The sequence below is a fragment of the Castor canadensis genome, chromosome X (genome assembly GCF_047511655.1).
Source record: "Castor canadensis chromosome X, mCasCan1.hap1v2, whole genome shotgun sequence".
NCBI classification, from domain to species: Eukaryota; Metazoa; Chordata; class Mammalia; order Rodentia; family Castoridae; genus Castor; species Castor canadensis.
Genome location: NC_133405.1, coordinates 129,967,070 through 129,993,994, shown reverse-complemented (window position 1 = coordinate 129,993,994; position 26,925 = coordinate 129,967,070). Strand labels below are relative to the sequence as shown.

The window sequence follows — 26,925 nt, the reverse complement described above, 5'->3', positions numbered from 1 at the left end:
AACTGAAGAGAACACCCACAGAGTGGGAGAAAATATTTGCCAACTATACATCAGACAAAGGACTGATAACCAGAATATACAGGGAACTTAAAAAACTAAATTCTCCCAAAACTAATGAACCAATAAAGAAATGGGCAGGTGAACTAAACAGAACTTTCTCAAAAGAAGAAATTCAAATGGCCAGAAAACACATGAAAAAATGCTCACCATCTCTAGCAATAAAGGAAATGCAAATTAAAACCACACTAAGATTCCACCTCACCCCTGTTAGAATAGCCATCATCAGCAACACCACCAACAACAGGTGTTGGCGAGGATGCGGGGAAAAAGGAACCCTCTTACACTGTTGGTGGGAATGTAGACTAGTACAACCACTCTGGAAAAAAATTTGGAGGCTACTTAAAAAGCTGGACATCGATCTACCATTTGATCCAGCAATACCACTCTTGGGGATATACCCAAAAGACTGTTACTCCAGAGGCACCTGCACATCCATGTTTATTGCAGCACTATTCACAATAGCCAAGTTACGGAAACAGCCAAGATGCCCCAGCACTGACGAATGGATTAAGAAAATGTGGTATCTATACACAATGGAATTTTATGCAGCCATGAAGAAGAACGAAATGCTATCAATCGCTGGTAAATGGATGGAATTGGAGCACATCATTCTGAGTGAGGTTAGCCTGGCTCAAAAAACTAAAAATCGTATGTTCTCCCTCATATGTGGACATTAGATCAAGAGCAAACACAACAAGGGGATTGGACTATGAGCACATGATAAAAGCGAGAGCACACAAGGGAGGGGTGAGGATAGGTAAGACACCTAAAAAACTAGCTAGCATTTGTTGCCCTTAACGCAGAGAAACTAAAGCAGATACCTTAAAGCAACTGAGGCCAATAGGAAAAGGGGAACAGGTACTAGAGAAAAGGTTAGATCAAAAAGAATTAACCTAGAAGGTAACACCCACGCACAGGAAATCAATGTGAGTCAATGCCCTGTATAGCTATCCTTATCTCAACCAGCAAAAACCCTTGTTCCTTCCTATTATTGCTTATACTCTCTACAACAAAATTAGAAATAAGGGCAAAATAGTTTCTGCTGGGTATTGGGGGGGGGAGAGGAAGGGGGCAGAGTGGGTGGTAAGGGAGGGGGTGGGGGCAGGGGGGAGAAATGAACCAAGCCTTGTATGCACATATGAATAATAAAAGAAAAATGAAAAAAAAAAGTTGACAGCCTAAACAGTCCAGGCAGATAATGTATGTCCTAAACTGTAATTCTGTTCCAATTTCATAAAAATGTTGTGACTATACTATTAAATGTAGACAAAAATGGGGTTTACTTCCTATTAGTTCATCATGGAACCATTACTCCTCCTAGGGCAAATAAAGAATTATGTACTTCTCCAAGAGAAAAACAAAGGGTACCTGATGCTTTGCACCCATGCAGAAAGTAGTATTTATAGAGCAGAGACAGCCTGTATCTTTCAAATGTATAGCATGTTATCCTGGAACACAAAGTATGGGGCTGACAACACTAATGTCTGAAACTAGCTAGCTAGCTAACACCTTTATTGAGCTATAATTCATATACTATACAATTTACCCACTTAAAGTGTACTGTTCAATGTTTTTCATTATATTCAGAGTTGTACAACCAACACAACAATTTCATCACCCCCAAAAAACATTCTATGCCCATTGGCATTCATTCCACATTAACACTTCCCCCAGCCCCTGGCAACTACTGATCTACTCTCTGTATTTATGGATTTGCCTATTCTAGACATTTCATAGAAGTGTAACCATACAATATGTGGTCCTTTATAACTTGCTCTGTTCTTTAACATATTTCAAGATTCGTCCACGTTGTAGCATGTATTAGTATTTCCTTCATTGGTCAAATATCCATATGGATAGACCATGTTTTCTTTATTTATTCATCAATTGATGGAAATTGGTGTTTTTTTCCACTTTGGATTATTATTAATGATGCTATAACAACATTCATGTACTAGCTTTTGAGTGGATATGTTTTTTTAATTCTCTTGTGTATATACCTAAGAGTGGAATTGCTATATGATATGGTAATACAGTGTTTAGCCTTTTGAGACTATTTTCCATTTTATATTTCCATCAGCAATGTAGGAAGCTTCCCCTTCTAACTTAAAAGTCATTTCAGTTTAAGATTTATTAAGTTTGTCACAGTATTCCTATGCTCCTACCCAGAAGAAAGACATCGGCTCTTGGTAAAGACCAAATCCATCTTAAATTTATACAAGGACTTTAGCATTGGCAGGTCTTAGAAAATTGAATGATTATATAAAACCTTGAACAGTGACAATGGGTAGGTTAACATGTTAACATTTTCATAACATTCAGGTAGCATAGATTGCACATTCATGTGTGTACACACACACACAGAGTTCAATAAGCACCGCAACTTCCAACATGGATTGGTCCACACACACTCTTTTGCTGTGGAAAACACTGAAGAGAGAGCTGAAACCCAAATGAAGGTCTGCCTGGGAGTACCTGTAAGCACTTCTCCTGGCATTTCCAGAGCCCATACTTCAAGCAGCTGTAGGATCAACACATGCCCAGTTAAACCTGAAAGCAGCCTCACCTGCCTTCCTGTTAACTGGCAGCTGAAAAGAGCAGAATGAGCAGAGAAGAAGACCTACTTTCTCCACAGAATATGGATGATGCTCATGGTAGATGAGCATCTAATAGATAAAGGGGAAACTCAAGGTTACAATACCCTTTTCTATCGACTCCTCCAATGTCTTTGAAACACATCATCGTTATCTGCATGTAACACATTGTACAAGTCCTTGCACTTATTAAGGATTCTTTCCCAACACTTACTCGGCCAGTCTATTGGTTTTGCTGCCATAAAATAGATGCCAAATGAGGTCACTAGTAACATCATGGATCCAATGGTGTAGATTATAGGTAAAATGAAGCAGGGAACTCTTGTAACGAGGCCATTCTACAAGTCTTCCAATTAGTGCTATTAAACTCACCTTTTTTTTTTTTTTAAGAAAATGTTTGTCAAAAGTACAGCACATTAGGAAGGCTGCCATTTCATTTTTATTGTACTTTCTGGAATGATTTGTAAAATTTCCATTATTTCAGGAGAGTTTTTAAATGCACTAATTGGTACATTCTGAAAAGAGCCATTAACAAAGCTCTGAGAGCTCCACTGAATGTTGGGCAGTAGTATAAATCTATCCACCTTAGGAAACATTTTTCAAGATCAAGAGGAAAAACAGAGAAGTTTAGTTGTTCTGGAGGTGTGTGGGAAATCTGCCTTCAGTCTTTGGGACATGGTATTGGTGGATTCAGTAGCATAAGCCAACATCGGAGAGGATCTGCTGCTGTGTTAACAATCACAGTGAACCTTTGTTTGATTCCAGGACAAACAGAGAGGGAGAAAGGAAAGGAGGGAGACTGGGGAGAGAGAAAGGGAGAGGGAGGGAGGGAGAAAGAAGAGAGAGAGTTGAAGACTTAAAGTCAGAAGCAAGCAAAGAGAAAGGTCCACTAAGATAACTCTTGGGCAAGTTGGTCCCATCCGTTGCAATTCTTTATTCAGTTCTATCTTCCAGCCTCTCCTCTCTACCTTTCCTCCCACCCTGTCCCCCACCTTTGCCCCCTCTTTCCATTCATCATAAGGACCTCATATCATCACCTATTCTGTTTAAACAGGCAGGATTCTTCACAAAATAGCCCCTTTCTGAGGTACCCCAATATCTAAAACTTCATCACTAAACAATGCAATTGTTTCCTTTCAGTGCTTATTCTTGCCTGTCTTCTGTTTAAATGTGAAAACTGTCTTCTACAGGGTGGGATCAATTTTGTGAAGAAAGAAATACCTCTATACTTCAATGTATTTTCCAAAATGTTTGTAAGTAAATATGAACTCATTCCTTAGAGCTGAAATAACAACATACCACAAACTAGGAAAGTTAAGACAATAGAAATGTACTGTCTCACAGTTCTAAAAGCTAGAACTCTAACAGAAATCTGAAATCAGCAAGATATGCTCTCTCCAAAGGCTCTAGGGAAGAATCTTTCCTCATCTTTTTTGCTTCTAGCATTTGACACTTTCTTTGGCGTTCCTTGGCTTGTAGATGCTTCACTCCAGTCTCTGCCTCTGTTGTCAAATAGCTTTCTCCCTGTATGCTTCCTCTCCTTTTCTTATAAAAACACCAACCATGTGGGATTAAGGGTCCATCCTGCTGCAGTGAGATCTCATTTTAACTAATTATATCCACAATGACCCTATTTTCAAATAAGGTCCCAATCTGAGGCATAGCGGTTAGGATTTCAATGTATCTTTGGGGGAGGGGGACACAATTCAATTCCTAACAAGGTACTTTCAGGGTAAAAGTACCTTGTTCCCTGCCCCTGGAACAGGAGAGTCAGCAGAAAGCAAATCTCTATAAAAGAGTTGGCTACCCATCTTCATATACTTTCCTCCTTCCCTCTGGACAAGGAGCCAGAGAAAAAATCTACAGGTGGAGGCAGGAGCAGCAAAATTCCCCAACATGAACTTTTCCCCACTGTATTTTCCCTCTGACTTGTCTCTGTGCCAGGGAACATGCTTCACCTGGGCTGAGTTTCTTGGCATTGCCATTTGGAAACAGCATTCTGAGTGTTTCACATTCCACACTTCACCAAGGTCAAGACTTCAGAAGCATAAACAAATGCAACCAGCTGTAACTGAAGTTTTAACCAAGGTACCAGACTGGTGCAAAGCAAGGAGAGAATGACTCCGCTTGGATAGGTAGAGGGAGAAAGCCTAGGACGACTTTGCTCAGCTGGGTGTGGAAGATGAGTAGGAGGTTATCTTTCTGATTAACAGAAGAAGGTAAGAAAGCAGAGGCATCCAGGTATCTACCCTTATAACTTTTAGTTCTTTAAAAACTTCTCTTATATCCTGTGTGATTACAACATCCAAAATTTCTTCCTGCTTCTCTGTCCAACTCACTGGTCCTATGTCCTTGACTGTCCCAAGGCTCCATCCTTGGCTCTTAATTCTTGGCCAGCAGAAAATTTCTCCTTTCACTGGGTTTCAACCACAGCTCCTCTACAGAACATTCTGAGGTTTCTGACTCCCAACCTGTACTCATTCCCAACCTCAGTCCCATATCATCATGCTATGCACTGGGCAGAATTATGGGTACTTTTATGTTCAAAACAGAACTCCAACGTCCCCTCTTCCTTACTCCACTCTCAAGCAAACTTTCCTTCCCAGCCTCCCTCCTATCTAGCTCTTCTATCTGACACTAATTTTGGATCGATAACTTACAATTTAGGCTGTCTTCTCTCCTCTAGCCCAAATATTTAATCAAGCAGCATAGTCTGATTTCTCTTTTCTTTGAAATAAACACCTTTTTTCTGTTATTTCCAAAATGTGATCCCAACATAAGCTTCATGGTTGGATTACCACAGTGGTCCTCAAAGTGTGGTTCCTGACTATCCCTGTCAACATCACTTGGGGGCTTGCTGGGAATAGAGATCCCAGGCCTCACTCCACACTTACCACTTCAACAGAAACTGCCTCGCCTGCATTTTGCCACGCGCTCCAGATCACATGAGGCATGTGAGTTCGAGAACCAGTGAAGCAACCACCTGGGATGCCACCAAAGTCTCTCCTAACTGTGCATACTATATTAATTTACTTACAGCCTCATTATTGCCAGGTCTCTGCTCCAGAACCATCAATGACTTCCAATTCCCTGATTCATGAAGGTACAATTCCTCCCTATAGCTATTAATGCTTCATCAACCAGCTCTATATCTCCAAACTTACTCTCACTACACTCCTTCCCCCCAAATACTCTGCATTCTAGTTGTAATAATGTGCCCACTTTCTTAAATGTAACATCTTCCCACTTCTACCCCCCTGTCCTGCCACACCCAGGATTGATTTAGAACCTTTGGAGAAGCAAATACAATAAAAATATACTTAGCTGTAAGATAAATGTGAAATCAACCAAATTTTTATTTCCTATAATGATTGTTTGGTGCTTTAAAAATATTTTTTAAATTCTTTTATTTTAAAGGGATTCTTGGTGTCACTCTGCTTTCTTAGTACTCCAAATATGTGCTCAATATAATTCAGTCCTACCTTTGGAAATACAAATCTTCCTCACCATTGAGTGCTGTGCTGCTTTCCTGAGCAAAATTGGATAAACAAATGAATGAATGAGCAGACTTGTCTGCTCAATCAGAAGTAAGGTGTTTTTTTTTCCTTTTTGCCTTTTCGGTACCTGTGCAGTAAGAGATTAATAAGTCCTAGATGACTTCAGAGTCCTGTTAATTGACAAGTATTGTGGGCATTCTACCAGGGTACTGGATGACATGATCTCTTGAGTGCTTGACCCATTTTTCAGAATCCTTTCAGCCATCAGGTACCGGCTAAATGCTCACAAGAGAGTGACAGTGACCGAATGCATAGCACTCTATACACTAGCAGACACCAACTGGCAGTTGAGGTTCATACCTGTCAGAAACCTCTTCAAATCTAAAAATGGTCTCCTTTTAAAGTGAATCAATCAGTTTAATGTTTGAGCATCATTTATAAAGTTAGAGCCACCTAAATGCCAAATACCTAAGATACCTTTCAATAAAAGAAATATTTTAATGTCAAACATTTTCCTATTTATAAGTAACTTTTAAGCCTATTTAATAAGTAATATATTTGAACCACAAAGAACAATTTCTTGAAGCTGCAGTGTTCCCTGGAGAATCATCTGTGATAGTTCGATTTATATTATCTATGGGACTCTACAGGTAGAGGGGTACACATTTTGAATAATCACGCAAAGGAGATATACCAGCAAGCTGTGGACATCTGTCCAGTAACTAGCATGGATGCACCTCAGACAGACCCACTGAGGCCCAGAACCTCTTCTCTCCTAAGCATTTTAGCCATCCTCCCCAGCCCTCTGATTTCACAGCCCCTATGACTCACCCCCCATCAGTGGGTTTGCAAGGAATCTGGTATCAGGAAAGCTTCCTGGCTTTGAAGGCTTGCTGCCATTCCTGCCCCTTCGTTCACCATCCATGGCAACTCTCCTGGGCCAGCAAGTTCTACGCTCCACTTCAGTCGTTCACAGATGTCCAAATTCCATGCTCCCCGTCCTCCTGAGAAATTCCAGTTCTGGAACTGGGTGAGTGCACACGTCCTGGTCAGTCGATCTGCAGCAGAGAGAGCAGTACAGACAGGGTAATCCAAGCACTACCTGTGGTCAGACAGACACGCTTGCACACACACACACACACACACTCTCACTCTCTCTCTCTGTCTCTCTACCTAGCTGTCTGGAGGCAGACTAAAGACCACAACAGCCCCCCAGCCCCAAGTCCCCAAAGTTGCTGATGTCACCAACTTTGCCAAACTGAGACCAATCAGTGAGGGAAGCCTTGGAGTTTATCAGGAAGGAAATACACTTTGTAACTTTTGGAGACAGAAGCAGGGTGGCCCGAAGAAAAAAAAAATAAAAAAACAGCTCCCTTGCAGCAAAGTTGCTCACTCTGTTGAGCTATTTGCTACTTGGGAGCTTCTTGGTGGTGAGACAAGCCCAGCATCCAAGAGCTGAGGGAACTTGTTTTGCAGCAGCCCTCCCTGCTAACTTGCTTGCACAGTAACATGCTCAGCTCGGCCGGCCATCTGCACAAGTGGTTTCAATTTTGCTGGGAGTGTCTTGTGGAAAAATGTGTCTATATGTTACAAAAATGCAGGCTAGTGGAAAGGACTTCTACTTTCTTCCTTTCAGCTGCAAGGATTTCATTTGATCTATTTTCACTCTTCCTCCACATTATTTTTAAAATTTTAAATGAACAATTGCAATTGAAAAAAATGAATTGCTGGGTCACATTGGGTGGGAAAGAGACCTGCTATCTTTCAATTATTAATTATACAAATTGTTGTTTTGCTAAGGTTTCATGAGTTTGCCTATATAAAATATTTGGACTTTCTATGTATGTGACTTTTCAATTTCCAGTTTGCATCTTCTACCATACCCCTGGGTGCTGCTTCCAGATGATGGTCACCTCTAGACTCACACTGCGCCTCTCTTCCAGGTGGAAGAGGATGTTTTTATCCCTATGGAAGAAGGCTCTGAGCTAGCTCAAGCATACTCTGCCTGTGAAGTGAATGTAGATTTGTTTTAATGCCAAAAATGTAGCCTCTGGGGGAAGAGAAGGAGGGGGAGGGAGAGAGGAAAATGAGGAAGGGGAAGGAGAAAGAGGGAGAGAGGTGGGGGGAGTGTAGCCCAGGCTGGCTTCAAACTCCGGCTCCTCCTGCCTTTGCCTCCCATGTCCTGGAATTACAGGTGTGCCTCACCACATCTGGCAGTATCCTTCATATTTTTAAATGCATTCTGTGTATATATGCATCAATCCCTTTGCATTTTCACATCAATGTAACTATATTATCATAAAGTTCTATGTTTTTATACTCATTTTGTCTGGGAGATCTTTCCATTTCAGCATATATAGCTATGCTCCTTTCTTTATTCACTACTGCACTGCACATTTGTGCCAAAAGTATTTACTTTTTTTAGTAATGCAAGCAGAATGTTACCATTTCTCTTGCAACTGCACAACTACTGCAGTACATATTTGTGTACATATGGCTTTGTACACATATGCAAATATTTCTAGAGTGGAAATATTCCTAACAGTGGAAATGCTGGGACAAAAATATGCCCTTACACATGTGATAAACTGATAGAACTAAACACACACATGCATGATTGAGTACAAATAAAACTTGGGAATTCTGAATAAGAGCAATAGATGGCATGAATATTGATTTCTGGTTGTAATATTGTACTATTGTTTTGCAAAAGGTTATCATTGGAGAAAACTGAGATAAGTGTACAAGAGAGTACATACTTTATTATTTCTTAGAAATGGATGAAAATCTATAATAATCTCAGTACAAAATTTGATTTAAAAAAGAGGCTGCTTGTTTAAAACTGAGATAAGCATGGCCAAACCACTCACCATCTCTGTTTTCAGAATTAACTAAGAAAGCCATAGCATATAAATTTTTCACTTCTCTATTAGGAAAGACATGAAGAACGATAAGCATATTTGGCAAAGATGAGAAATTTACTCCCAACATAAGACTGGATGGGAAGGAGTTAAACAGAGGGTCATTTGTTCCTAATAAAATCTTCACAGTACAGCCTCTTTATTTACTTTTAATTAAATTCCAAGAACATAAGGTTTTTCCACATTCAAATTTAAGTTCCAAAATGACAGTACAGATGATTTCCAAGTTGTTGCCCTAATACCTGGGAGGGAATTCATCAGCTGTGAATCTTGTCATTACATTTACAATGTTGATCACCACTAGTGAATAGGACAGAAGCTGCATTTTTAAAACTGTTTAACAATAGTTCTTTACGAGAAGAGTTCATGCATTTTAAAACATCAGTACAAGGATAAAATTGAAGTGTATGTATATGAGTTGTGATTATGGAGAAACAGGGCTGCTTACCAGAAGTCATAAGAGAACAATCTTACTAATGTTTAGTCAGTTCTTGTGCCCATCACTGTGTGTATCTGGATGGTCAGTGAAATTGGCCTAGATTGGGTAAGAAAAAGAAGGATGGCTTGCAGCTGATGGTAAGGCCACAATCACTCTTTACCAGAGCAGTGTGCACTGGAGCCAGTGCCTCTGCCCTACCCTCACCTTAGATGTCCAAGTCACATCTCACTCATGGATTACAACTATTTGCTCCTGAGGCCTTGAGGAACCTTGAAAGTCAATTCCAATTAGTCACAGTTGTTCCAGGAATTGAAAGCTCTTGTTATTTCAGCCAGCAATTTTTCTTGCCTGAAACCTTTAAAAAAACCTAAAAAGTGCACATCCTCTCTGATAATTTGGAATTCTCTGCTTCTCAGGCAAAACTCTTATCTATTTCAGTTATTTTGCAGAACCAGCTTTGCATTCTGAGCTATCAGGTGCCCCTTTAGAGAGCACTCACTCATTCCTACCCCATGGAGCAGTACAATAAGATGCAAACAAGAATGTGTGGGATTGTTTGTTTGTTTGGGTTTTTTTTTTTTGTAATCTGGCATACTGCAGTATTCTTGAGAAAACAGGCAAATCAAAATGGAGAGATAGACTATGTAACAATGGGGCTGGACTCTTCAAAAATGCCAACAGTGTGAAAGACAAAAAGAGGAAGGAGAATCTTTCTAGAGTAAGGAGAATAAAGAGTCTTGATCATCAATGGGTGATCCTGGATGAGATCATGAGTGGTGGAAAAAGACAGAAAAGACATCAATGCCATAAGTATGGAAACATAAATCTGGATGCTTGTTGTACAGCTGCAGTGCATCAGTGTCGCACTTCCTTCATGTGATCACTGCACTGTGGTTCTGTGGGAGAATCTGTGTTCTTAGGAGATGAATGATGTCACAATGAAGAGCCATATGGGATTGTGAGGCAAGGAGGAAATGTGTGCCTACCTACACATTCTACACTAGATAGAAAAAGATAATGTAAGTTCTCTAGTCAAAACACAAAGTGTATATAAAGCCTGGGCTGCACAATCTGTTCCACACCATTGTCATTCCTCACAAACCTAACTGCCACATGTCCCAGAACCATAGGTTGATTTCATTGCACAATAGTACAGGGTTATAAATAAACGGCAACCTGTCCTCATTAAAAAGTTTTGGTATTTTGGCCATGATGAGCTCTTTGCCTTAACATTGACATTTAAAAACACTGCACTATAATATTTAGACTGAGTTTTGTGATGCCTGCTTAAATTTTTTGCCTCACTCACCTCATCCTAATACTAGCCCTGGTGAAGGATCACAATGCCTGCAACTTACAAAGAATTCATTTAAAAATATTTGCATATGTACTAATCACAGATGGTTCACATATATAGGTATATATTATACAGATGCATGTACGTGTGAATACATATGTGTATATATATATGTGTGTGCATGTATGCATACACATGTGTTCATGCATACATGAATACATGGAGAGAAGCAAATGTAGAGAAATGTTAACGTTTGATGAGTTGAGGTGATGCACACAAAGGTATTTATTGTATTATTCTTGCAATATTTCTGTAAGTTAGAAGCTTTTCAAGATATAACAATGGTGGGGAAAGAGAAATTAGTGACAATTAAAATCTGGTATACACTTTTTACAAGTTAAATTTGTTTAGATAGGAAACTGCTATTCCAAGGGTGAGCAATGTATTCATTTTGGTACAGACTCTGCTAAGGGAATAAGAGGATATATTCCATATACAAGTAGAATGCATCTGTACAAGACCTTGGCAGTGATTTGCAATAAGAGAAAGTGTGATGTCCTCCAGTGGGGAGCACATCCTCCCTGACAAGCTGTAGCTATTCAGCAATTCAACTCTCACCATGGCAGCTTCAGGCAATGTCTGAAGCGTCAGCTATTCTCTTTGTAGTCCATGCATAAATGTTCTCAGCTTTGAGCATTGTTAGTGAGAAAAGAATCTCCACTAACCTCATGTTAATTTGACACGGTAATATATTAGAAACATGAGGGAAAATTACTTAGGAGAAACACTTCTTTAATAAAATGTGAACAAAAAATTAGAGATGTTGAAAGACATACCTAAACATTTAAAGGATTTAAAGGATTAAAAGTATTGAGGTTTAAATTTTTCAAGTGATAAAGATAAGATTATTTTTAAAAATAATGGGTCAAGGCGAATGGTGGATTGGTACCAACAAATGATAGGCAACAAATGAACTATAAATATATGTGCATCAATATATAGAGATATACACATGTATCTAGCCATCCATACACATATATAGAAAAATAGTATAAGATAAATAATCTTAGGTATTCATTTGGTAATAAAAAGATTTTTTCCTTAAAATTATTTATTATGTATATACTTTAAATTATTTTAAACTATTGCTTTAAATATATTTATAAGTACGTAAATGTCATTTCTAGAAATCTCAGAAATCTTTCATTTTTAAAGATTTATTAAAAATAAAGTTTATGCCAGTGTTATCTATAACAGGAAGAAATTAGAAATAAGTAACCAACAATATGAAATTAGTTAAAGAATATGATACAACAATTTAAAAGAATCCTATTAAAAGATTTGAAACTTAGAAAATCATTGCCATAAGGTTTTTGAGAAAAGCAAACATCACAACTACTTTTATAAAAGGATATCTACATTAAAACAGGAAAAGAGATAAAAGACATGGTGTACAGTAATCTCCCTTATCTGCTGTTTCACTTTCCATGATTTCAGTTACTTGGGGTCAACCATGGTCTGAAAACACCTAGTGGGAAATCCCAGAAATAAACAATTCATAAGTTTTAAATTGTACAAAGTTCTGAGTAGTGTTATGAAATCTCGTGCCATCCTGCTCTGTCCTGCCCAGGACATAAATCATCATTTCGTTCTGTGTATCCACTCTATACACTATACCATCTCTGTCCCATCCCAGTTAATCACTTACGTAGTCCTCTTGGCAAGCAGGTCAACTGTGGCAGTATCACAGTGCTTGTGTTCTGATAACCCCCAGACTAATGCAATGTCACAATGCCTACCTACATCATAAGCATTGTGTCATCACTAAGCAACAGAGGGTAGATATAGTCCAGGTGGATATTTTGAGAGAGAAAGAGACAGGTCATATTCAGATGATCTTATTACAATATATTGTTTTAACTGTTCTATTTTACTATTAGTTATTACTATTAATCTCTTATTGTGTTTAATTTATAAATTAAACATGATCACAGGTGTGGGTGGGTATGTATAAGAAAAGGCATAGAATATATTGGTTTCAGCACTATCAGTGGTTTTAGGCATCCATTGGGGGACTTAGAAAATATTCCCTGCTGATAAGGGCAGACTACTGTCCTGAAAATATGCTAAAACAAATCATCAAAACCTTAACAGTAAAAATTAATAAATGTTATACACATAGTGAATAATTATTTTTAAAATTCAGTCACCCTGCCAAAGACCTTGACTAATCAACTTATCTAAAATAGTAACCCACCATCATCACTGTACCCAAATCTGTTTTGCTTTTGTTCTTTTCCCTTCCTGACTCGATGCTATATATTTATGTGTTGCTTATTCCCTGTTGCCCTACTAACATGTAAGTTTTCAAAGGGCAGGCACCTTGTCTGTCTTTCACACAATTCTACAGTGCCCAGCACATAATTGATGTTGAGTAAAAAGCTGGGTATGGTAGCTCACATCTGTAATACTAGCTACTTGGGAGGTAGAGATTGGGAGGATTACAGTATGAGGCTAACTTGAACAAAAAAAAAGTTCTCGAGGCCGCCCCCCCCATCTAAACCAATAAAATCTGGGCGTGGTGACATGTGGCTGTCATCCCACCTACCTGGAAAGCATAGATAGGAGGATCACAGTCCAGGCCAGCCTGAGCATAAATGTGAGATCTTATTAAAAAAAATAGCTAAACAATAAAGTGCTGGAGGCATTGTTCAACTGGTAGAGCACCTGCCTAGCAAGCGCAAGGCCCTGAGTTCAAACCCCAGGACTATCTCTATCTATCTATCTTGACTGAGAAGTTATCCTAGAGTACTTTGAATATGAATCCCAATGTACCTCAAACATAACTGAAATTATTAAAAATATTTTGGAAGTAAAACATCTTACATAATATGAAAAATGAAATTATCTATAAGAGTGATTAATAAACCACAGGCAAAATAATCTCATAAAAACCAGATGACTAATCCCATGGTATAAATACAATTTAGTGCAATGTGGGACTTGAAGAAAATTTAAAGATTATCTGTGTCCAATATAGTACCTTCATTTATAAATCATAAGGCATCTATACCACACAAAATTCAAGGACCTGAATTATCACATGGGTCCTGGTGAGCAGTCTCTCAGGACCCAGTTCAGGGTTTGGGTGCACGCACACACACACACATGCCACACATACCTATCAGGGTAGGGAGGTTCGTACAAATGACTTATGGTACCCATAGTCTGCAGTTTCAGAAAGCAATGGAAGAGCAGGACTTCAAGTCTCTCAGAGCCATAGGTGTTTTGAATATCCTAGAGTGGTCCAGGGCTTAACACAGAGCTCAGGCATTCGGCAAGATCACAGTTGAACAAAAAATGCATTCATAGTAACATTTTGAAGAGGGAAGCCCCAAATTCCTAAATGTTCTTTCATAGGAAGAGACTCACCCTTTCTTCTTTGAGCTTTCTATAGCTCAAATGGTTCCTCACCCTGTTTCAAATACATCTTTTCTCTATTTTTCATCTTCATCATTTTACTTATGGCTATTTGTGTGTTACCTTTCATAAGTTTCCTATTCATCCCATTGTTAACATTTTTATCAGTGAAACTGTATTAGTCTTATTAATTTATAAGCAAAACATTCATATGTTGAAGTATAGATATCAATGAGATCACTCTGCTCTTTAATATTTGCAGCAAATTGTACTTCCTTTCATGGAACATGCCATGACTTCCCCCAAGATTCCCCTTCCTAAGAGTTTATGCTTTTCTTGTCACATCCAATTATCACAGAAGGACAGGTGCCATCCCACAGGAAACAGATAAATTTTCATATTTTTGCCACCACCTAATACATAATACATACACAGCCTTTTCCTTAAAATCTCCTAAAACAAGCAGGTTATCATATATGTCAAACATTTCACTGAATGTCTGAAAAACTTTGATATTTTATAAACAATAACTCAAACAAGTGAGAGTTTAATGTCCCTTTATACCAAAAGAGATCCCAAACAATTGTTCCCCAGTTTCCACTGGAAAAGGTAAGGAAGCTAAAGGTAGGGAGTCAAAGTTTCCTTTGTCTTGGTTACAGAGTAGGAACACTAACCTTCCATCTGCCATAAATGTCACATACAGTTTTCCTGTATGTGGCATACTCTTTCAATTTATGTATAGTGCTTTTTGCAACAAAATTTTTACTGTATTCTAATCTATCAGTATTTCTTCTAAAGTTTTTGCCTTTGATAATATGCTTAGAAAATGTTTTCCCTTTCATGTTTATTTTCTTCTAGTACTTTTAGAGCAGTACTGCGGTTTGAACCCAGGGTCTCACACTTACTAGCAGGTGCTCTACCATTGGGCCACTCTACCAGCCCTTTTTTTGTGTTGGGTTTTTTCAAGATAGCGTCTCAGGAGCTATTTGCCTGGGCTGGCTTTGAACCATGATCCTCCTAATCTCTACCTCCTGAGTAGCTAGGATTGCAGGTGTGAGCCACCATGATGCCTGACTGAATTTTTTAAACCTTTACAAAAAATTTAAGATTTGTTTTTGGACTACAATTTAAGATAGTTAACTAATTAAGATTGTTAAATATTACAAATTTGTAAAACTCAAAAAAGTCTAGAGAATTGCTAATAGAAATATAATATGAGCTGCATATGTAATTTAAATTTTTTATCATAGTCACATTTTTAGAAAGTAAAAAAAAAGCAAATGAAATTAATTTTAATAATATGTTTAACTTAACCCAATACATGTAAGTATAATTTCAATGTGTGGCAAACATGAAAAGTTATTAATAAGATATTTCATATTCTTTTTTCTTCTAAATCTTCAAAATGTGATGTGTATTTTATACTTACAGCACATCTTAACAGCCTACCCCCAATTCCAGTGTTCAATAGCCAGCTTTTGCCCACTAGATATCAGAAACACCCTTCCCTCAGTTGTTGCAAACAAAAATGTTTCCAGACATTGCCAAATGTCCAGGAAGGAGGGCGGATTGCTCTCAGTTAAGAACCAAATGCCTAGAAAAACATATTTGGAACAAATCTTAAGATAATGTAAGAGGGCATTTTCACTTTAGAAACTAATATTCCTATAGTCACTGAACCATATCAGTAGTACTTACAATAATGAAAAGTCTATCAAGTTCCCATATTCTAAAGTCACAAAAAGAAGGAGAAAGAGACAGAGAGTGGGCAGAAGAAAGGTTGCTGGGAAGAAGAAGAAAAGAGAGGAAAAGTCTCTTTATACACCTTCATGCTTATTTTGGGTCCCCAACCACAGAAGAAACAGTGAGTGAGCATTGAACCCATCTTTATTGATTTGTGGTGTTGGGGATTGAACTCAGGGCTTCCTACATGCTGGGCAAGCACTCCTCCATTTGAGCTACACCCCTACCTCCAGCTTTGAGCCCACCTTGATGGCTGCCATTAAGATGAATTTATTTCAAAAACCATCTTGAGAATCTTGACTTTGAAAATAAACTAATATTTGTGTTGCAACATGCACCAGACAGTGCCTGTGAGTTCAGGTCACTGAAGGGACCCAGTATTGCCCAATCCTAGAACTATTTACTTGGAAAGAGAGCATTTAATATCAGAAGTGATGAACAATAGTGCTCAACCTCTGGGTGAGCTAACCTTTTCCAAAATCTCTTATCTATCAGGTCCTTAGTAACAGGAAGCCCCCGTTAACTGTGATGTTTCCAAGGTACTAAGCTTTTTTATATATTAAAAAGTCAGGGAAATCGAAATTACAGCAAAGATTTATTCAAAGAAGAAAGGAAAGAAAGAAGAAATTCAGTAGAAGAGAGGAAGTAAATCAATAACACATCTTGGAATATTTAATATTCATTATAATCTTATGCCCCCCAGACTTACATGTGTCTATACAATAATCAAAATGCTACCCCTTAAGTGTAGAGGATCCTGGTTCACCAGAAAATAGCCTACTATTTTACTCTACTTCACAGTTTTTTTAAAAGTTTATTAACAATAAGAGCTGAAAACTAAAAGGTTTCTGGTTGCCTCTTAGTTAATGAGAACATTAAACTAACCAGGAGTTTGCCTGCCCCACGTATTCTGTTTTATTATAGATTTACTCTAATTGTCCAAGTTCATTAGAGATACTCAGAATCTAGCTGTTAGGTGTCTATACAGCAGACAACAACCTACTTATTTCCGAGTATTTTCCTGTGGATAATTGGGACTACTGGTACAGAAGGAATCTTTCCAGTGGCTCTGGCAGACATAATTTGTGGATGGCTTGATGACACACTCGACCCAAGCACTTCCGGATGCACAGTCGGCAGAGCTGGGAAAGAGCAGGTGGGCCTGAGAAAGGAAATAAAAATGGTGTGAACCTCATGGTGAGCAGGAGGGAAAGAGATCAGAGAACAGAAAGAGGCTGAAACTTTCTAAAAGCAGAAGAGAAGCTAGATCTGCATAGGAATTATAGAATAAGGTAATAAACACTAAATACAGACAGAAGAACTCAATTTGCCCTTTGGATGGGACACTTTTCTCTAAGATGATCCTCCAATGGTGACTGTATTACTGATAGTGAAGAATGAGGCTATCCAGAGGCAATTTAGGAAAGCAGCGGAGCATCTAAAGGGAATGTACCTCATTATTGCCTTGCTAATGAAAATAATATGCTGGCTGAAGAGAAAACACAAATGAAAGCACTGGGCATGCAGGTCCCCAAGACAGAGCTTTCTTTCTACAATTGTAGAAAGAGTGTAGAAAGAGTATCAGCAAGAAATTTGACCTGTATGGTCATAGAGTCAGTGCTAGGAGAAGGGCCAGGGCCAAAAAACCCTCAATGTCCTCCTGGACCTCCTGGGACTACTGCACAAGGTGGTGCTAGCTGGATCCTGCCTCCTATTTGGAAGGGTCTCCATTCTTGCAAGGATTCCAGTTCCATAGAGATGTGAAGAAAGGACTCAAATCACTTAGACCCTATTATTCTATGAACATCCTTCTCATGGAGTTGCATAGAGTCATCGTGTCTGTGGCTTTGAGTAGCTTTGAATGCTTAAGGAAAATAAGCTGATGAGTGTCCAAATATGGTTGAGTGGGATGAATGAGCTTTTATCTAGAATACTATTATACAGGTGCATGCATATTAACCCCTTATTTCCTAACATGACTATCAGTAAAGATTTCCTCAAGTAGATCTAATTACTGACTATACAAATGGTTTTTTTCCCAAGAAAATCCTATTGTAACAGCATTTTATACCCAATGAAAAATGGTAGACTGCATATACAAGTAGCCAGGTGACACTTAAGATGAACATTGACAAGCAGCATCCAAGTGAGTATCAAAACCTGGAGTCTGGTACTCCTGGAGCTACCTGGAATACCAAACAATCGTTTTTAGTTAAAATCTTGGGAATTGAGAATGGAAATCATCTCTACCTGATGCCCCTTATGCCTGGGGTCAGACCTTTAGAACTAAAAAAAATAACTAAACAACCAAGGTTCTCCAAAAATGGTAGTGCAGACAAATTGTCCAGTTTGTCTACAGAAGTCCAGGCACCAGGGTGAGCTGTTATGCAGCCAGTGTTCATTCTTCTAGAGCAAGTGTCCATATTTACTAAGATAGAGGACAGAGGAGCTTGCTTATAAGGATTGTAAATCCTAAACCTAAAACATTTTTGATGGAAGAAAACAGACAAGTGCAAAGTGCTATAAACTATCTTTTCAGCTAACTGTTGCAAAGGTCCTTTCTCAACTAGATCTGGTTAAGGAAGATCATAATTCTTCCAGTGGAAATTCAACTAAAATAGCAGCATTAATGACCTGGTCCATTGGAAATAATGTAGGCCAGTGGTATTCCTACTGTCCTCAGGCCTGCAGCAGCAGCCTCACTTTGAAACCTGCTAGAAATGCAGAGTCTAGGGCCCCATCCAGACCTCCTTAATTGGAGCATGCATTTAATGAGGGCCCTGGGTGATTTATAGACACACTAAAGCTTAAGAGGCACAGATTTAGAGAGACTATTCTTAAACCAATTAAATCAAGCATACCACTTGGAAGGTACATAAGACATGGGAGTGCTTTCACTCCCATGTAAACAGTGAGAGACAGGATACCCCTACCTACTGGAAATTGTTTCAGGATTCAGGCCTTGAGGCATTAGGAGTGCATATGTTGGGGTCAGATGGCTTGGTTGATATTCTAGTTCTGCTTAGTAGCTGTGTCAGCCCCTGTAAGCCAATTTCTCTATGCTTCACTCTTCCCATTACTATCTGGCATAGCACCAGCTTCTATAAGGTTCACTCTGTTTTTAAGTTTTAAGAATTCAGTGAGATTAATCAATGTTTCAAATTTATCTCAGTGTTGGCACATGTAAATCTGAACCATTACAATTATCTTTAATATTCTCCCCAGCATACAAATGATGATAATCAGTGAAGGCTGGGAAAACGTTTATTATTACAAGGATATCAGTTTTCTGTTGAATTTGAGATATGAAGTATTTCAGAAGCTTGCCTTTCCTCCTCTGGCATCTATACAGTTGCTTTTAATGCCTACGGTGGAAATGGGAGTGAGGGAATGAGGAATGCAGACCTACCTACTCCCAGATCTGGAGAATAGGCAAATAGCCTCAGCATTTAGTCAGGCTTCTGAAATAAACCCTATGTGTCCCCCCTACTGCCTGTAACTCAAGTATAGTCATGTTTCACTTAATGACTAGGTAAGTTCTGAGAAATGTATCATTAGGCGATTTCATGGTTGTGTGAACATCATAGAGTATATATACACAAACTAAGATGGCTCTGATGTCACTAGGTGCTACAATCTTACAGGACCATGGGTTGTATATGTGGCTGGCATCGATGGTCCTTATGCACCAATGCCTGTATTTCTAATTTGTCCATGGATTGCCTCCTAATATTAAAAAGCAACGTTTTGGCTTACTGTTTTGTATGTTTATACCAGGAGAGACTTGGCTCTTCAACCCTTACATGGTAAAAACAAGGTTGTCTGATTATTTTCTTGTTATGGAAAATACAAAGCAACAATTTGGTTTATGTTTATGTGAGTAAACACAGCATGCAAAAACTCCCAGAAGACATCACCACAGTAACGTCTTTGCTGCTTCCCACAATACCACCCCCAATTAAGAAAAGAAAAAGAAAAAGGAACTGAGTGCCAGTGGCTCACAGCTGTAATCCAAGCTACTTAGAAGGCTGAGATCAAGAGGATCAAGGTTCCAGGCCTGCACAGGCAAAAATAAAGTGAAATAAAATAAATAGCTCTTGAGACTCCATCTCAGTGAAAAAAAGCTGGGCATGGTGGTACATTCCTGTCATCCACTGTAAAATAGGAGGATTACAATCCATGCTGGCCTGGGTAAAAAAGCAACACCTGAGTTCAAACCCCAGTACCACTGAAAGAAAGAGAAAAAGGAAAGAAGGAAGGAAGGAAGGAAGAATGGAAGGAAGGAGGGAGGGAGGGAGAGGAGGGAGGAAGGAAAAGAAAGAAAGAAAAAGAAGGAAGGAAGGGGAGGTGAAAGGGGAGGGGGAGGGAAGGGAAAGAGGAGAGGAGGGGAAGGGGAAGGAAGGAAGAATGAGGGGAGAAGAGGGGCAGTGAAGGGGAGGGGAAAGGAAGGGGAGGGAAGGGAAGGAGAATGGAGAGGACAGAAAAAGGGAAGGGGGGGGAGAGGAGGGGAAAGGGAGGGGAGCAGAATGAAGGGGAGGGGAATAGAGGGTAATGGGAGGGGAAGGAGGGAAGGGAGAGGAGGAGAGTAGAGGGGAGGGGAGGGGAGGGAAAAGGAGGAAAGGGAAGGGAAAAGAAAAATTAAAATGTTCCAGGGATGAAACAGGATGAGAGCTGGCAGTGTGCTTAGGGAAGAGAAGGAGACACTCAGCCCATCCTTACCTTCGCAGAGCAGAAGCGCCTGCTCCACGCTGCTTTTGGGAGCTGCCAGGTCAAGTGCACTTTTGCCCTGTGCATTTCTGAGCTTCAGGCTAGCCCCATAGTCAGTCAGCATGTTGATAACTTCCACACTGGACTGCCTTGCTGCGGCATGGAGGGGGGTGTCCAGCCATTGGCCATGATCAACACTGGCTCCTTAATAAACCAGATAGCCAAAATTCAACAAGGAGTGTGAATATAAAACATAATGAGCCTAAAATATAGATGCTGTATAAAAAGACATCTTAAATGCCATGATATAGTTGACAAATCTTTGAAAATATTGTGACTTCATCCTAGAACCTCAGCAAAGCCTACTAACACCATTCCAAAATATTTTGGTGTGAAAAGTGAGTTTAGACATTGGTGGTCATTTAAAATACTTTAGTTGCTTTCTCATACAAAAATCTGTGACACAAAATATTTAGGGCTCCTATTACACAGAGTTAATTTTGTTTTTTAGCAAAAGATAAAGGCAAATTTATTTAGTATTTATATTATTAAAGATTTCTGAACTGACTATAGAGAATAGTAAGTTATAGGAATAAAAAACCAAAAAAAATCTTGGAGAAAAAAATTCTCAATAAAGGTTCTTACTACAACTTCCACTTTACGTCCACAGCTCAGTGTGTTAAATCTTTAACCAAATAATAGTTTCAAGGTATTTTACTTTTCCCTGGAATCTCAGTTTCTGCATACGCAGTTTAGAATTTTTAAAAAAATGACTAAATAACTTAGCTGGACAGATGTAAAATAGTCTGTGGCAAATGTCTATTGTGTTTACTGGTATCTGTTATATTCCCAGAGAAGCCTAATAACTGAAGGATTAACTGCAGTCCCAGCCTCAACCAGTCACTACACAGTATTCCTTTGGACACCATGATTGGTTTAGAGTTGGGCAAATGGCTCAAAATCAGCCAATGCCCTTTCTTGCTGTGTATGGATGAGAAAAGTCACAAGCCCAGTTGTTGCTGGCAGCCATCTTGAGACCTCCAGAGAGAACCATCCCAGGTAAATGGAGCCAACATCAAAGGAAGCAGAACTGAGAAATACAGATAATCATTTCTCTGGAGAAGTTCTGTTTTTAGCACTCAAACATTAAATGGGATCAGAATTTCTTCTATCCTGATAAGAACTTCATCTTTGAAGACAAAAAAAAAAGAGCAAGTATAGCAGGTTTTTCTCATAAACAGATTTCTAGTACTTACCTAATTCTAGAAGTTTCTTCACACAATCTACCCTCTGATAGGTACAGGCCACATACAGGGGGGTTCCAAGCTGAGGTACCTCTTGGTCAATGTTAACATTATTTGCCAGCAGAATCTCCATGCACTCTCTGTGACCTGGTGGAACATAAGATAATCTCACTCAAGTAAGGGAAATATTGAATATTCACAGAATTATAGGATTGCTTACTTGGAATGGGCTTTAGAAATACTGATTTCTGCAGTAGAAAAAATGGGGTTTTGTTTTGTTTTGTTTTTGGAAATCAAAGATAGAACCTCTGAAAATAAAACCAATAAAGAAGAATATGACTGTGCTTCCTCCACTCAGACTCCACTTTGCAGTCCCTGAGGTAACGTCAACCAAACTAAGGTTCTGAGGAACACAGCTGAAATCACTCTCTAGAATGAAGCTATCATCTTACAAATGAAGGCTACAAAACCTAGAGAGGTAAATTACTCATCCTATTACTCTGAAAAGTCACGCTCAAACTCAATGCCCAGTCCTGCTCTCTCCATTATGAATCTCTTATGCATGTGAAATTCACCTGCAACCTTATTTTTTGTTAGTCTGGAAGAACCTATGAGAATGAAGAAAAAGATTCAAGTATAGAATATATGTAAATAAACTTACCAATTCAGTGGCTAACAAGACCTATGCAAGCAAGCATTTTCCTTGGAGAGTTTGTCCAATGCGACATGATTAGTTTTCAGCATATGAATAATTTGTTCAGGAGAGAATGCCCTGAGGTATTGATGGAAGCTCATAAAGAGTTAGTTGCTCTTGGAGATTTAAATGTTTCATTTAAAAACCTTATCATCACTAATTAACTTAACCATCCTTTTCTTTAGAAATAATATAAGTCTACAGCCATACCACCCTGAATGCACCTGACCTTGTCCAGTCTCAGAAGATTAAGCAGGGTGGGACCTGGTACTTGGATGGGAGACCACCTGGAATACTGGGTGCTGTAGGCTTTAAATAAATAAATAAAATAGAAATAACATAAAAATTACATCCTATACCTTCCTGATTTATTGAAAAATCTGTATTAAGCATAAACATGCATTATAATCTACAAATCAGGATTTTGTAGATCCAAATTATTCATTCATGTAAGTAAATTATGTCTGGACTATAGTGTCAATATGTCAAGATACTGACCCAGATTATGACCCAGCTTGCTCATAGAGATTTAAAGTTATAAGGATCTAGAAATAATATCTACCAAAAAGTACCTAAAACTATCAGACAAATACCAGGTATCTAATAAATATATTTGAATGATTCTTGTCTTTTTTGTTTTGCAGAATGGGAAACTGAGCTCTGTTCAAGTTAAATTTCAACAGTCTCAGGAAATTTTCTTAAATGAATATATAAGCCAGACATGATGGCTCCTGCCTATAGTCCCAGCTACTTGAAAGACTGAGGTGGGAAGATCACTTGGACTCCACGAGTTCAGCAATATAACGAGACTGTCTCAAAAAAAAAAAGCATATAAAACGTAAAGGACTAACACTAATATAACAGTATCTAAAATGATGAATTTGTTAATCATTCTTCCATTTGGTAGATGTTGGTCTTAACATGCTTTTATAATACAGAAAAAATATGAAGAGACATATGAATTGCATATATGTGATAAGCATATATATATGATTTGTAGGCACACAATACCAAATGCTCCATATACAGTCAGTTGAGGACTGCAGAATTACCTAAGAAATTCGAACCATTCCCAACATCTATCCATTTTTAAACATTTGAATGAAAATGCAAATAACATTTTTATTTTAAATTACTATTAAAATTTTTTAAAGATTCTAATATCATTTCCAAAGCAGCCTACTATTCTTCAACTTAAAGAACTTACTTGATGTTTGGGAAATAATGCATATCAGTTATTAATCAATAAATACATTTAGGATGTTAAAGATAGATACATTAAGATTCGAGTCTTTTGTATCACTGGGGAAAATAATATTAAGTGTCATGTTTAATTACCTGGGGAAAATCTTTCACTTTTGCCTTTTGAAGTAAAGACTTTCATCTCCAATTACACCAACAAAGATCTACTCAACATTGTTCTAACAATGAAATGCATTGCATTCCTGATTTCAAATTAAGAGAATAATAGTTCCACCAGTGGGTGTTGACAAAATGTTGCACTCTGAGTATGACCATTGATGAATGTTCTTATCCTTTCAATAGTGTCTTCTTGTTGATATCTAGACTATGTATATAGTTTTAAAATTCCTTAAATCAATATTTTTCTCACTTCAAAGTAATTGACTACACAGGAGTCTAGCATCAACTTCAAGATTTCCTGTACCTTGTTTTTTCAAGTTGCAACTTAAAAAAAAAACTATGACCTTGAAGTCATCAGCTCATCTAGAGTGCATTACTTATGGTCAGTTACCTTTACTAGTGCTTTAGATAGTGTCGTACTTGGCTTTCAGACACTTGCATAATTTATTTTATGTTAGTGACTGATGTTTTATGGGCTTAGAAAATGAACTATTCTGCTAAGGACAGAGATATATGTTCTGTACAGTTCATGAAGTGACAATGATTGTTTTGGCTGTACAAGCTGCTACCACAACATCATCAAAGAGGCTTGGAGAAAGGGTTGATGAAAGACTGTCCCAGGAAATGGGACATGTAAGACCCAAAGAGATTCCCAAGTATTAAGAAGAGCAGTTTCATTCCATAGTGATATTTCTGGGAGATTTAGGAAAACTGAAGTTACTGCTGTGGGATTGCTTAGTCACACATATTCTAATGGTGGGAAGATCTGGGTGATCTTGTATGTCTAACACTAGAACATTGATTCAAGCAGATTGGAGTGAGCACACCAATGTTTTGTATGCATTGTGGTGGCTCATTTACCTCTCTTCACTGCCTCGTGGATGGGTGAAGACAGGTGCACCTCGAGCTGAGCCTTGGCTCCAAATTCCAGCAGCATGTTGACACATGCAGCACTGCCAATGCAGCAAGCATTAAAGAGAGGTGTGGCTCCATGAACTGTCACTCCATTGACCTAATGACAAAGAGAGACCCAGAGGATTAACTACTTAGCTCTCACCCTTTCAACCATGCATGTGTATGTGTGTGCCTGGGGAAATTCGCCATGTCTTTACAGTATATGAAACCTCATGAGAAAACAGAGAATAGGAAGGCAAAACATGTCCTGTCTGGGGGCTGGTGGGGGACAGCATATAAGGAAAAGGTGTAAAAGGGTGAGTGTAGTGGAAATATTATGTACTCATGTATGAACATGGAAAAATGAAACAATTCCAGGAATGGGGGGGTGGGAGGATAACGGAGAATGATGGATGTGGTGAATTAAACTATGATATAAGAACTTTTGTAAGTGTCACAATGTACCCCCAGTAGAACAATAATATGATAATGAAAAAAGAAACCTCATGAACTTATTTATGGATCAAGTGAGTTAGTATAGGTTAAACACTTAGAATATTGCCTGGCACCCGCTAATCAGTAAATGAACATTTGCACAAAAATTATTTCCATTTTCCATTAATATGGAGATCATCCCCCCTCCCAATTGTGAACAAACATAGCAGGAACCAAAAATACTAAAAAAATCAGCTAGCTTAAGGTCCCAAATTCTGTGCTTTCAAATATCTCCTTGGCAATTCCCCACAGGCCTATCGTCTTCCTTGCCACAAATTTCCTCTCTGGTCTATTCTAATCAATATTAATTGCATATGCCAATCCCCCAGCTGTGAGTCCTAAAGAGATCATGACCAAGTTGATAGAAAATAGCAATCAACATGGTATCTCCAACCATTCTCAATACCTTGTAGGGAAGGAACACCAGAGGATCCAGACATTCTGATGGGGAGGTTCTGATATGATTGAAATGGCATATCACAATGAGGGTTTGATATCAAAACCATTTTCTTCAACAACTGATGAATGGATAAAGAAAATGAATACATATACAAATACATGTATATATATATGCATACATATATATAAAATGAAGTATTCAGCCATAAAAAAATAATGTAATGATATTATGGAGGTCATCATGTTGAATGAGATAAGCCAAGCTCAAAAAGCCAAATATTGCATGTTTTCACTCATATGTGGAATCTAGACCTAAAATGATGACAATAATAATAATGGGACTGGGTGTAAAAAGGGGACTGTCTAGGGGCTATCAGTAATAGGAGGAGGGGAAAGGAGTGAGTACTGTGGGTGAAAATGAACTGACCAAATACTGAAAAAGGAGGGGTGTGTTAAGGGAATATGATGGAAGGGGTGACCTTGTTCAAAGTATACTGTATGCATCTGTGGAATTATCACAATAAAACCCTTTGTGCTATTAATATATACCAATAAAAATAGACAAAAAAACTCAAGTAATCATTGTTAGATTAATATCAAAAAGATAGATACTTGTAATAATCAGGCTTCTAAATTATTTTGCTTTGGAAATAAAACTGATTTTGTCGTCAGGTTTCCAGTATAATCCTCATTATATTGAAAAGTTACAGGTAAAATGCTAAGATGGCAGACAGACAAGGACAGGGAAATGTGTCAATTCATTTGCAGGGATTTCTAAAATATCCATATTTTTACTAAAAATTTTGATAGAACTGGTTTGATCTGTTTTTTCTAAGTGCCATCCTCATCCTCAGTCTGGGAAGTCATCATATTTGATTTTCTGTAATTTTTTCTCTTAGTTCATGTCAACAAACATTGAGTATCTACTAGTGACCAATATTTTGGAAACAAAGATGAATAAAACAGTTGCCTTTTCTTGAGTAGGTGGAATTTTATTAAAGAAGATAAACACAAAAGGTGATACTTTTGATGATGCAACATAAGTGCTTCAAATCACTATGGGATCACAAAAGTGATCATAGACTTGAGAAATAGGAAGTAAAATTAGCAGGATTTTCTCATTAATTAGAGGGGAGATGGCAGAGACAGAATGACTCCC

General features: G+C 38.3%; 2 protein-coding genes and 1 long non-coding RNA gene across 5 annotated transcripts in view; 1 reads left to right on the top strand and 2 right to left on the bottom strand.

Annotated features, from left to right (window-relative positions):
* Asb9 (ankyrin repeat and SOCS box containing 9) overlaps window positions 1-7,117 on the bottom strand; it is a 41,583-nt gene extending 34,466 nt beyond the window's left edge. The window contains exon 1 of the mRNA XM_074064258.1: window positions 6,983-7,117. Coding sequence (XP_073920359.1) covers window positions 6,983-7,076 — 94 coding nt within the window. The 5' untranslated portion in view covers window positions 7,077-7,117. The remainder of the gene's footprint in view (window positions 1-6,982) is intronic.
* LOC141419912 (uncharacterized) lies at window positions 4,743-24,844 on the top strand. The gene is made up of 4 exons (XR_012444640.1): window positions 4,743-4,873; window positions 21,532-21,737; window positions 22,281-22,400; window positions 23,261-24,844. It is a non-coding gene; the product is annotated as an uncharacterized lncRNA (long non-coding RNA).
* Asb11 (ankyrin repeat and SOCS box containing 11) overlaps window positions 7,071-26,925 on the bottom strand; it is a 35,495-nt gene continuing 15,640 nt past the window's right edge. For 2 of the 3 annotated variants that reach the window (XM_074064255.1, XM_074064257.1), the window contains exons 4-7: window positions 24,840-24,990; window positions 21,935-22,069; window positions 20,691-20,882; window positions 16,554-17,133 (exon numbers count right to left, since the gene is read on the bottom strand). In XM_074064255.1, coding sequence (XP_073920356.1) covers window positions 17,009-17,133; window positions 20,691-20,882; window positions 21,935-22,069; window positions 24,840-24,990 — 603 coding nt within the window. In that variant the 3' untranslated portion in view covers window positions 16,554-17,008. Of the gene's footprint in view, window positions 7,210-16,553; window positions 17,134-20,690; window positions 20,883-21,934; window positions 22,070-24,839; window positions 24,991-26,925 lie in introns of those variants that run through there. The other variant, XM_074064256.1, reaches the window with a different exon arrangement.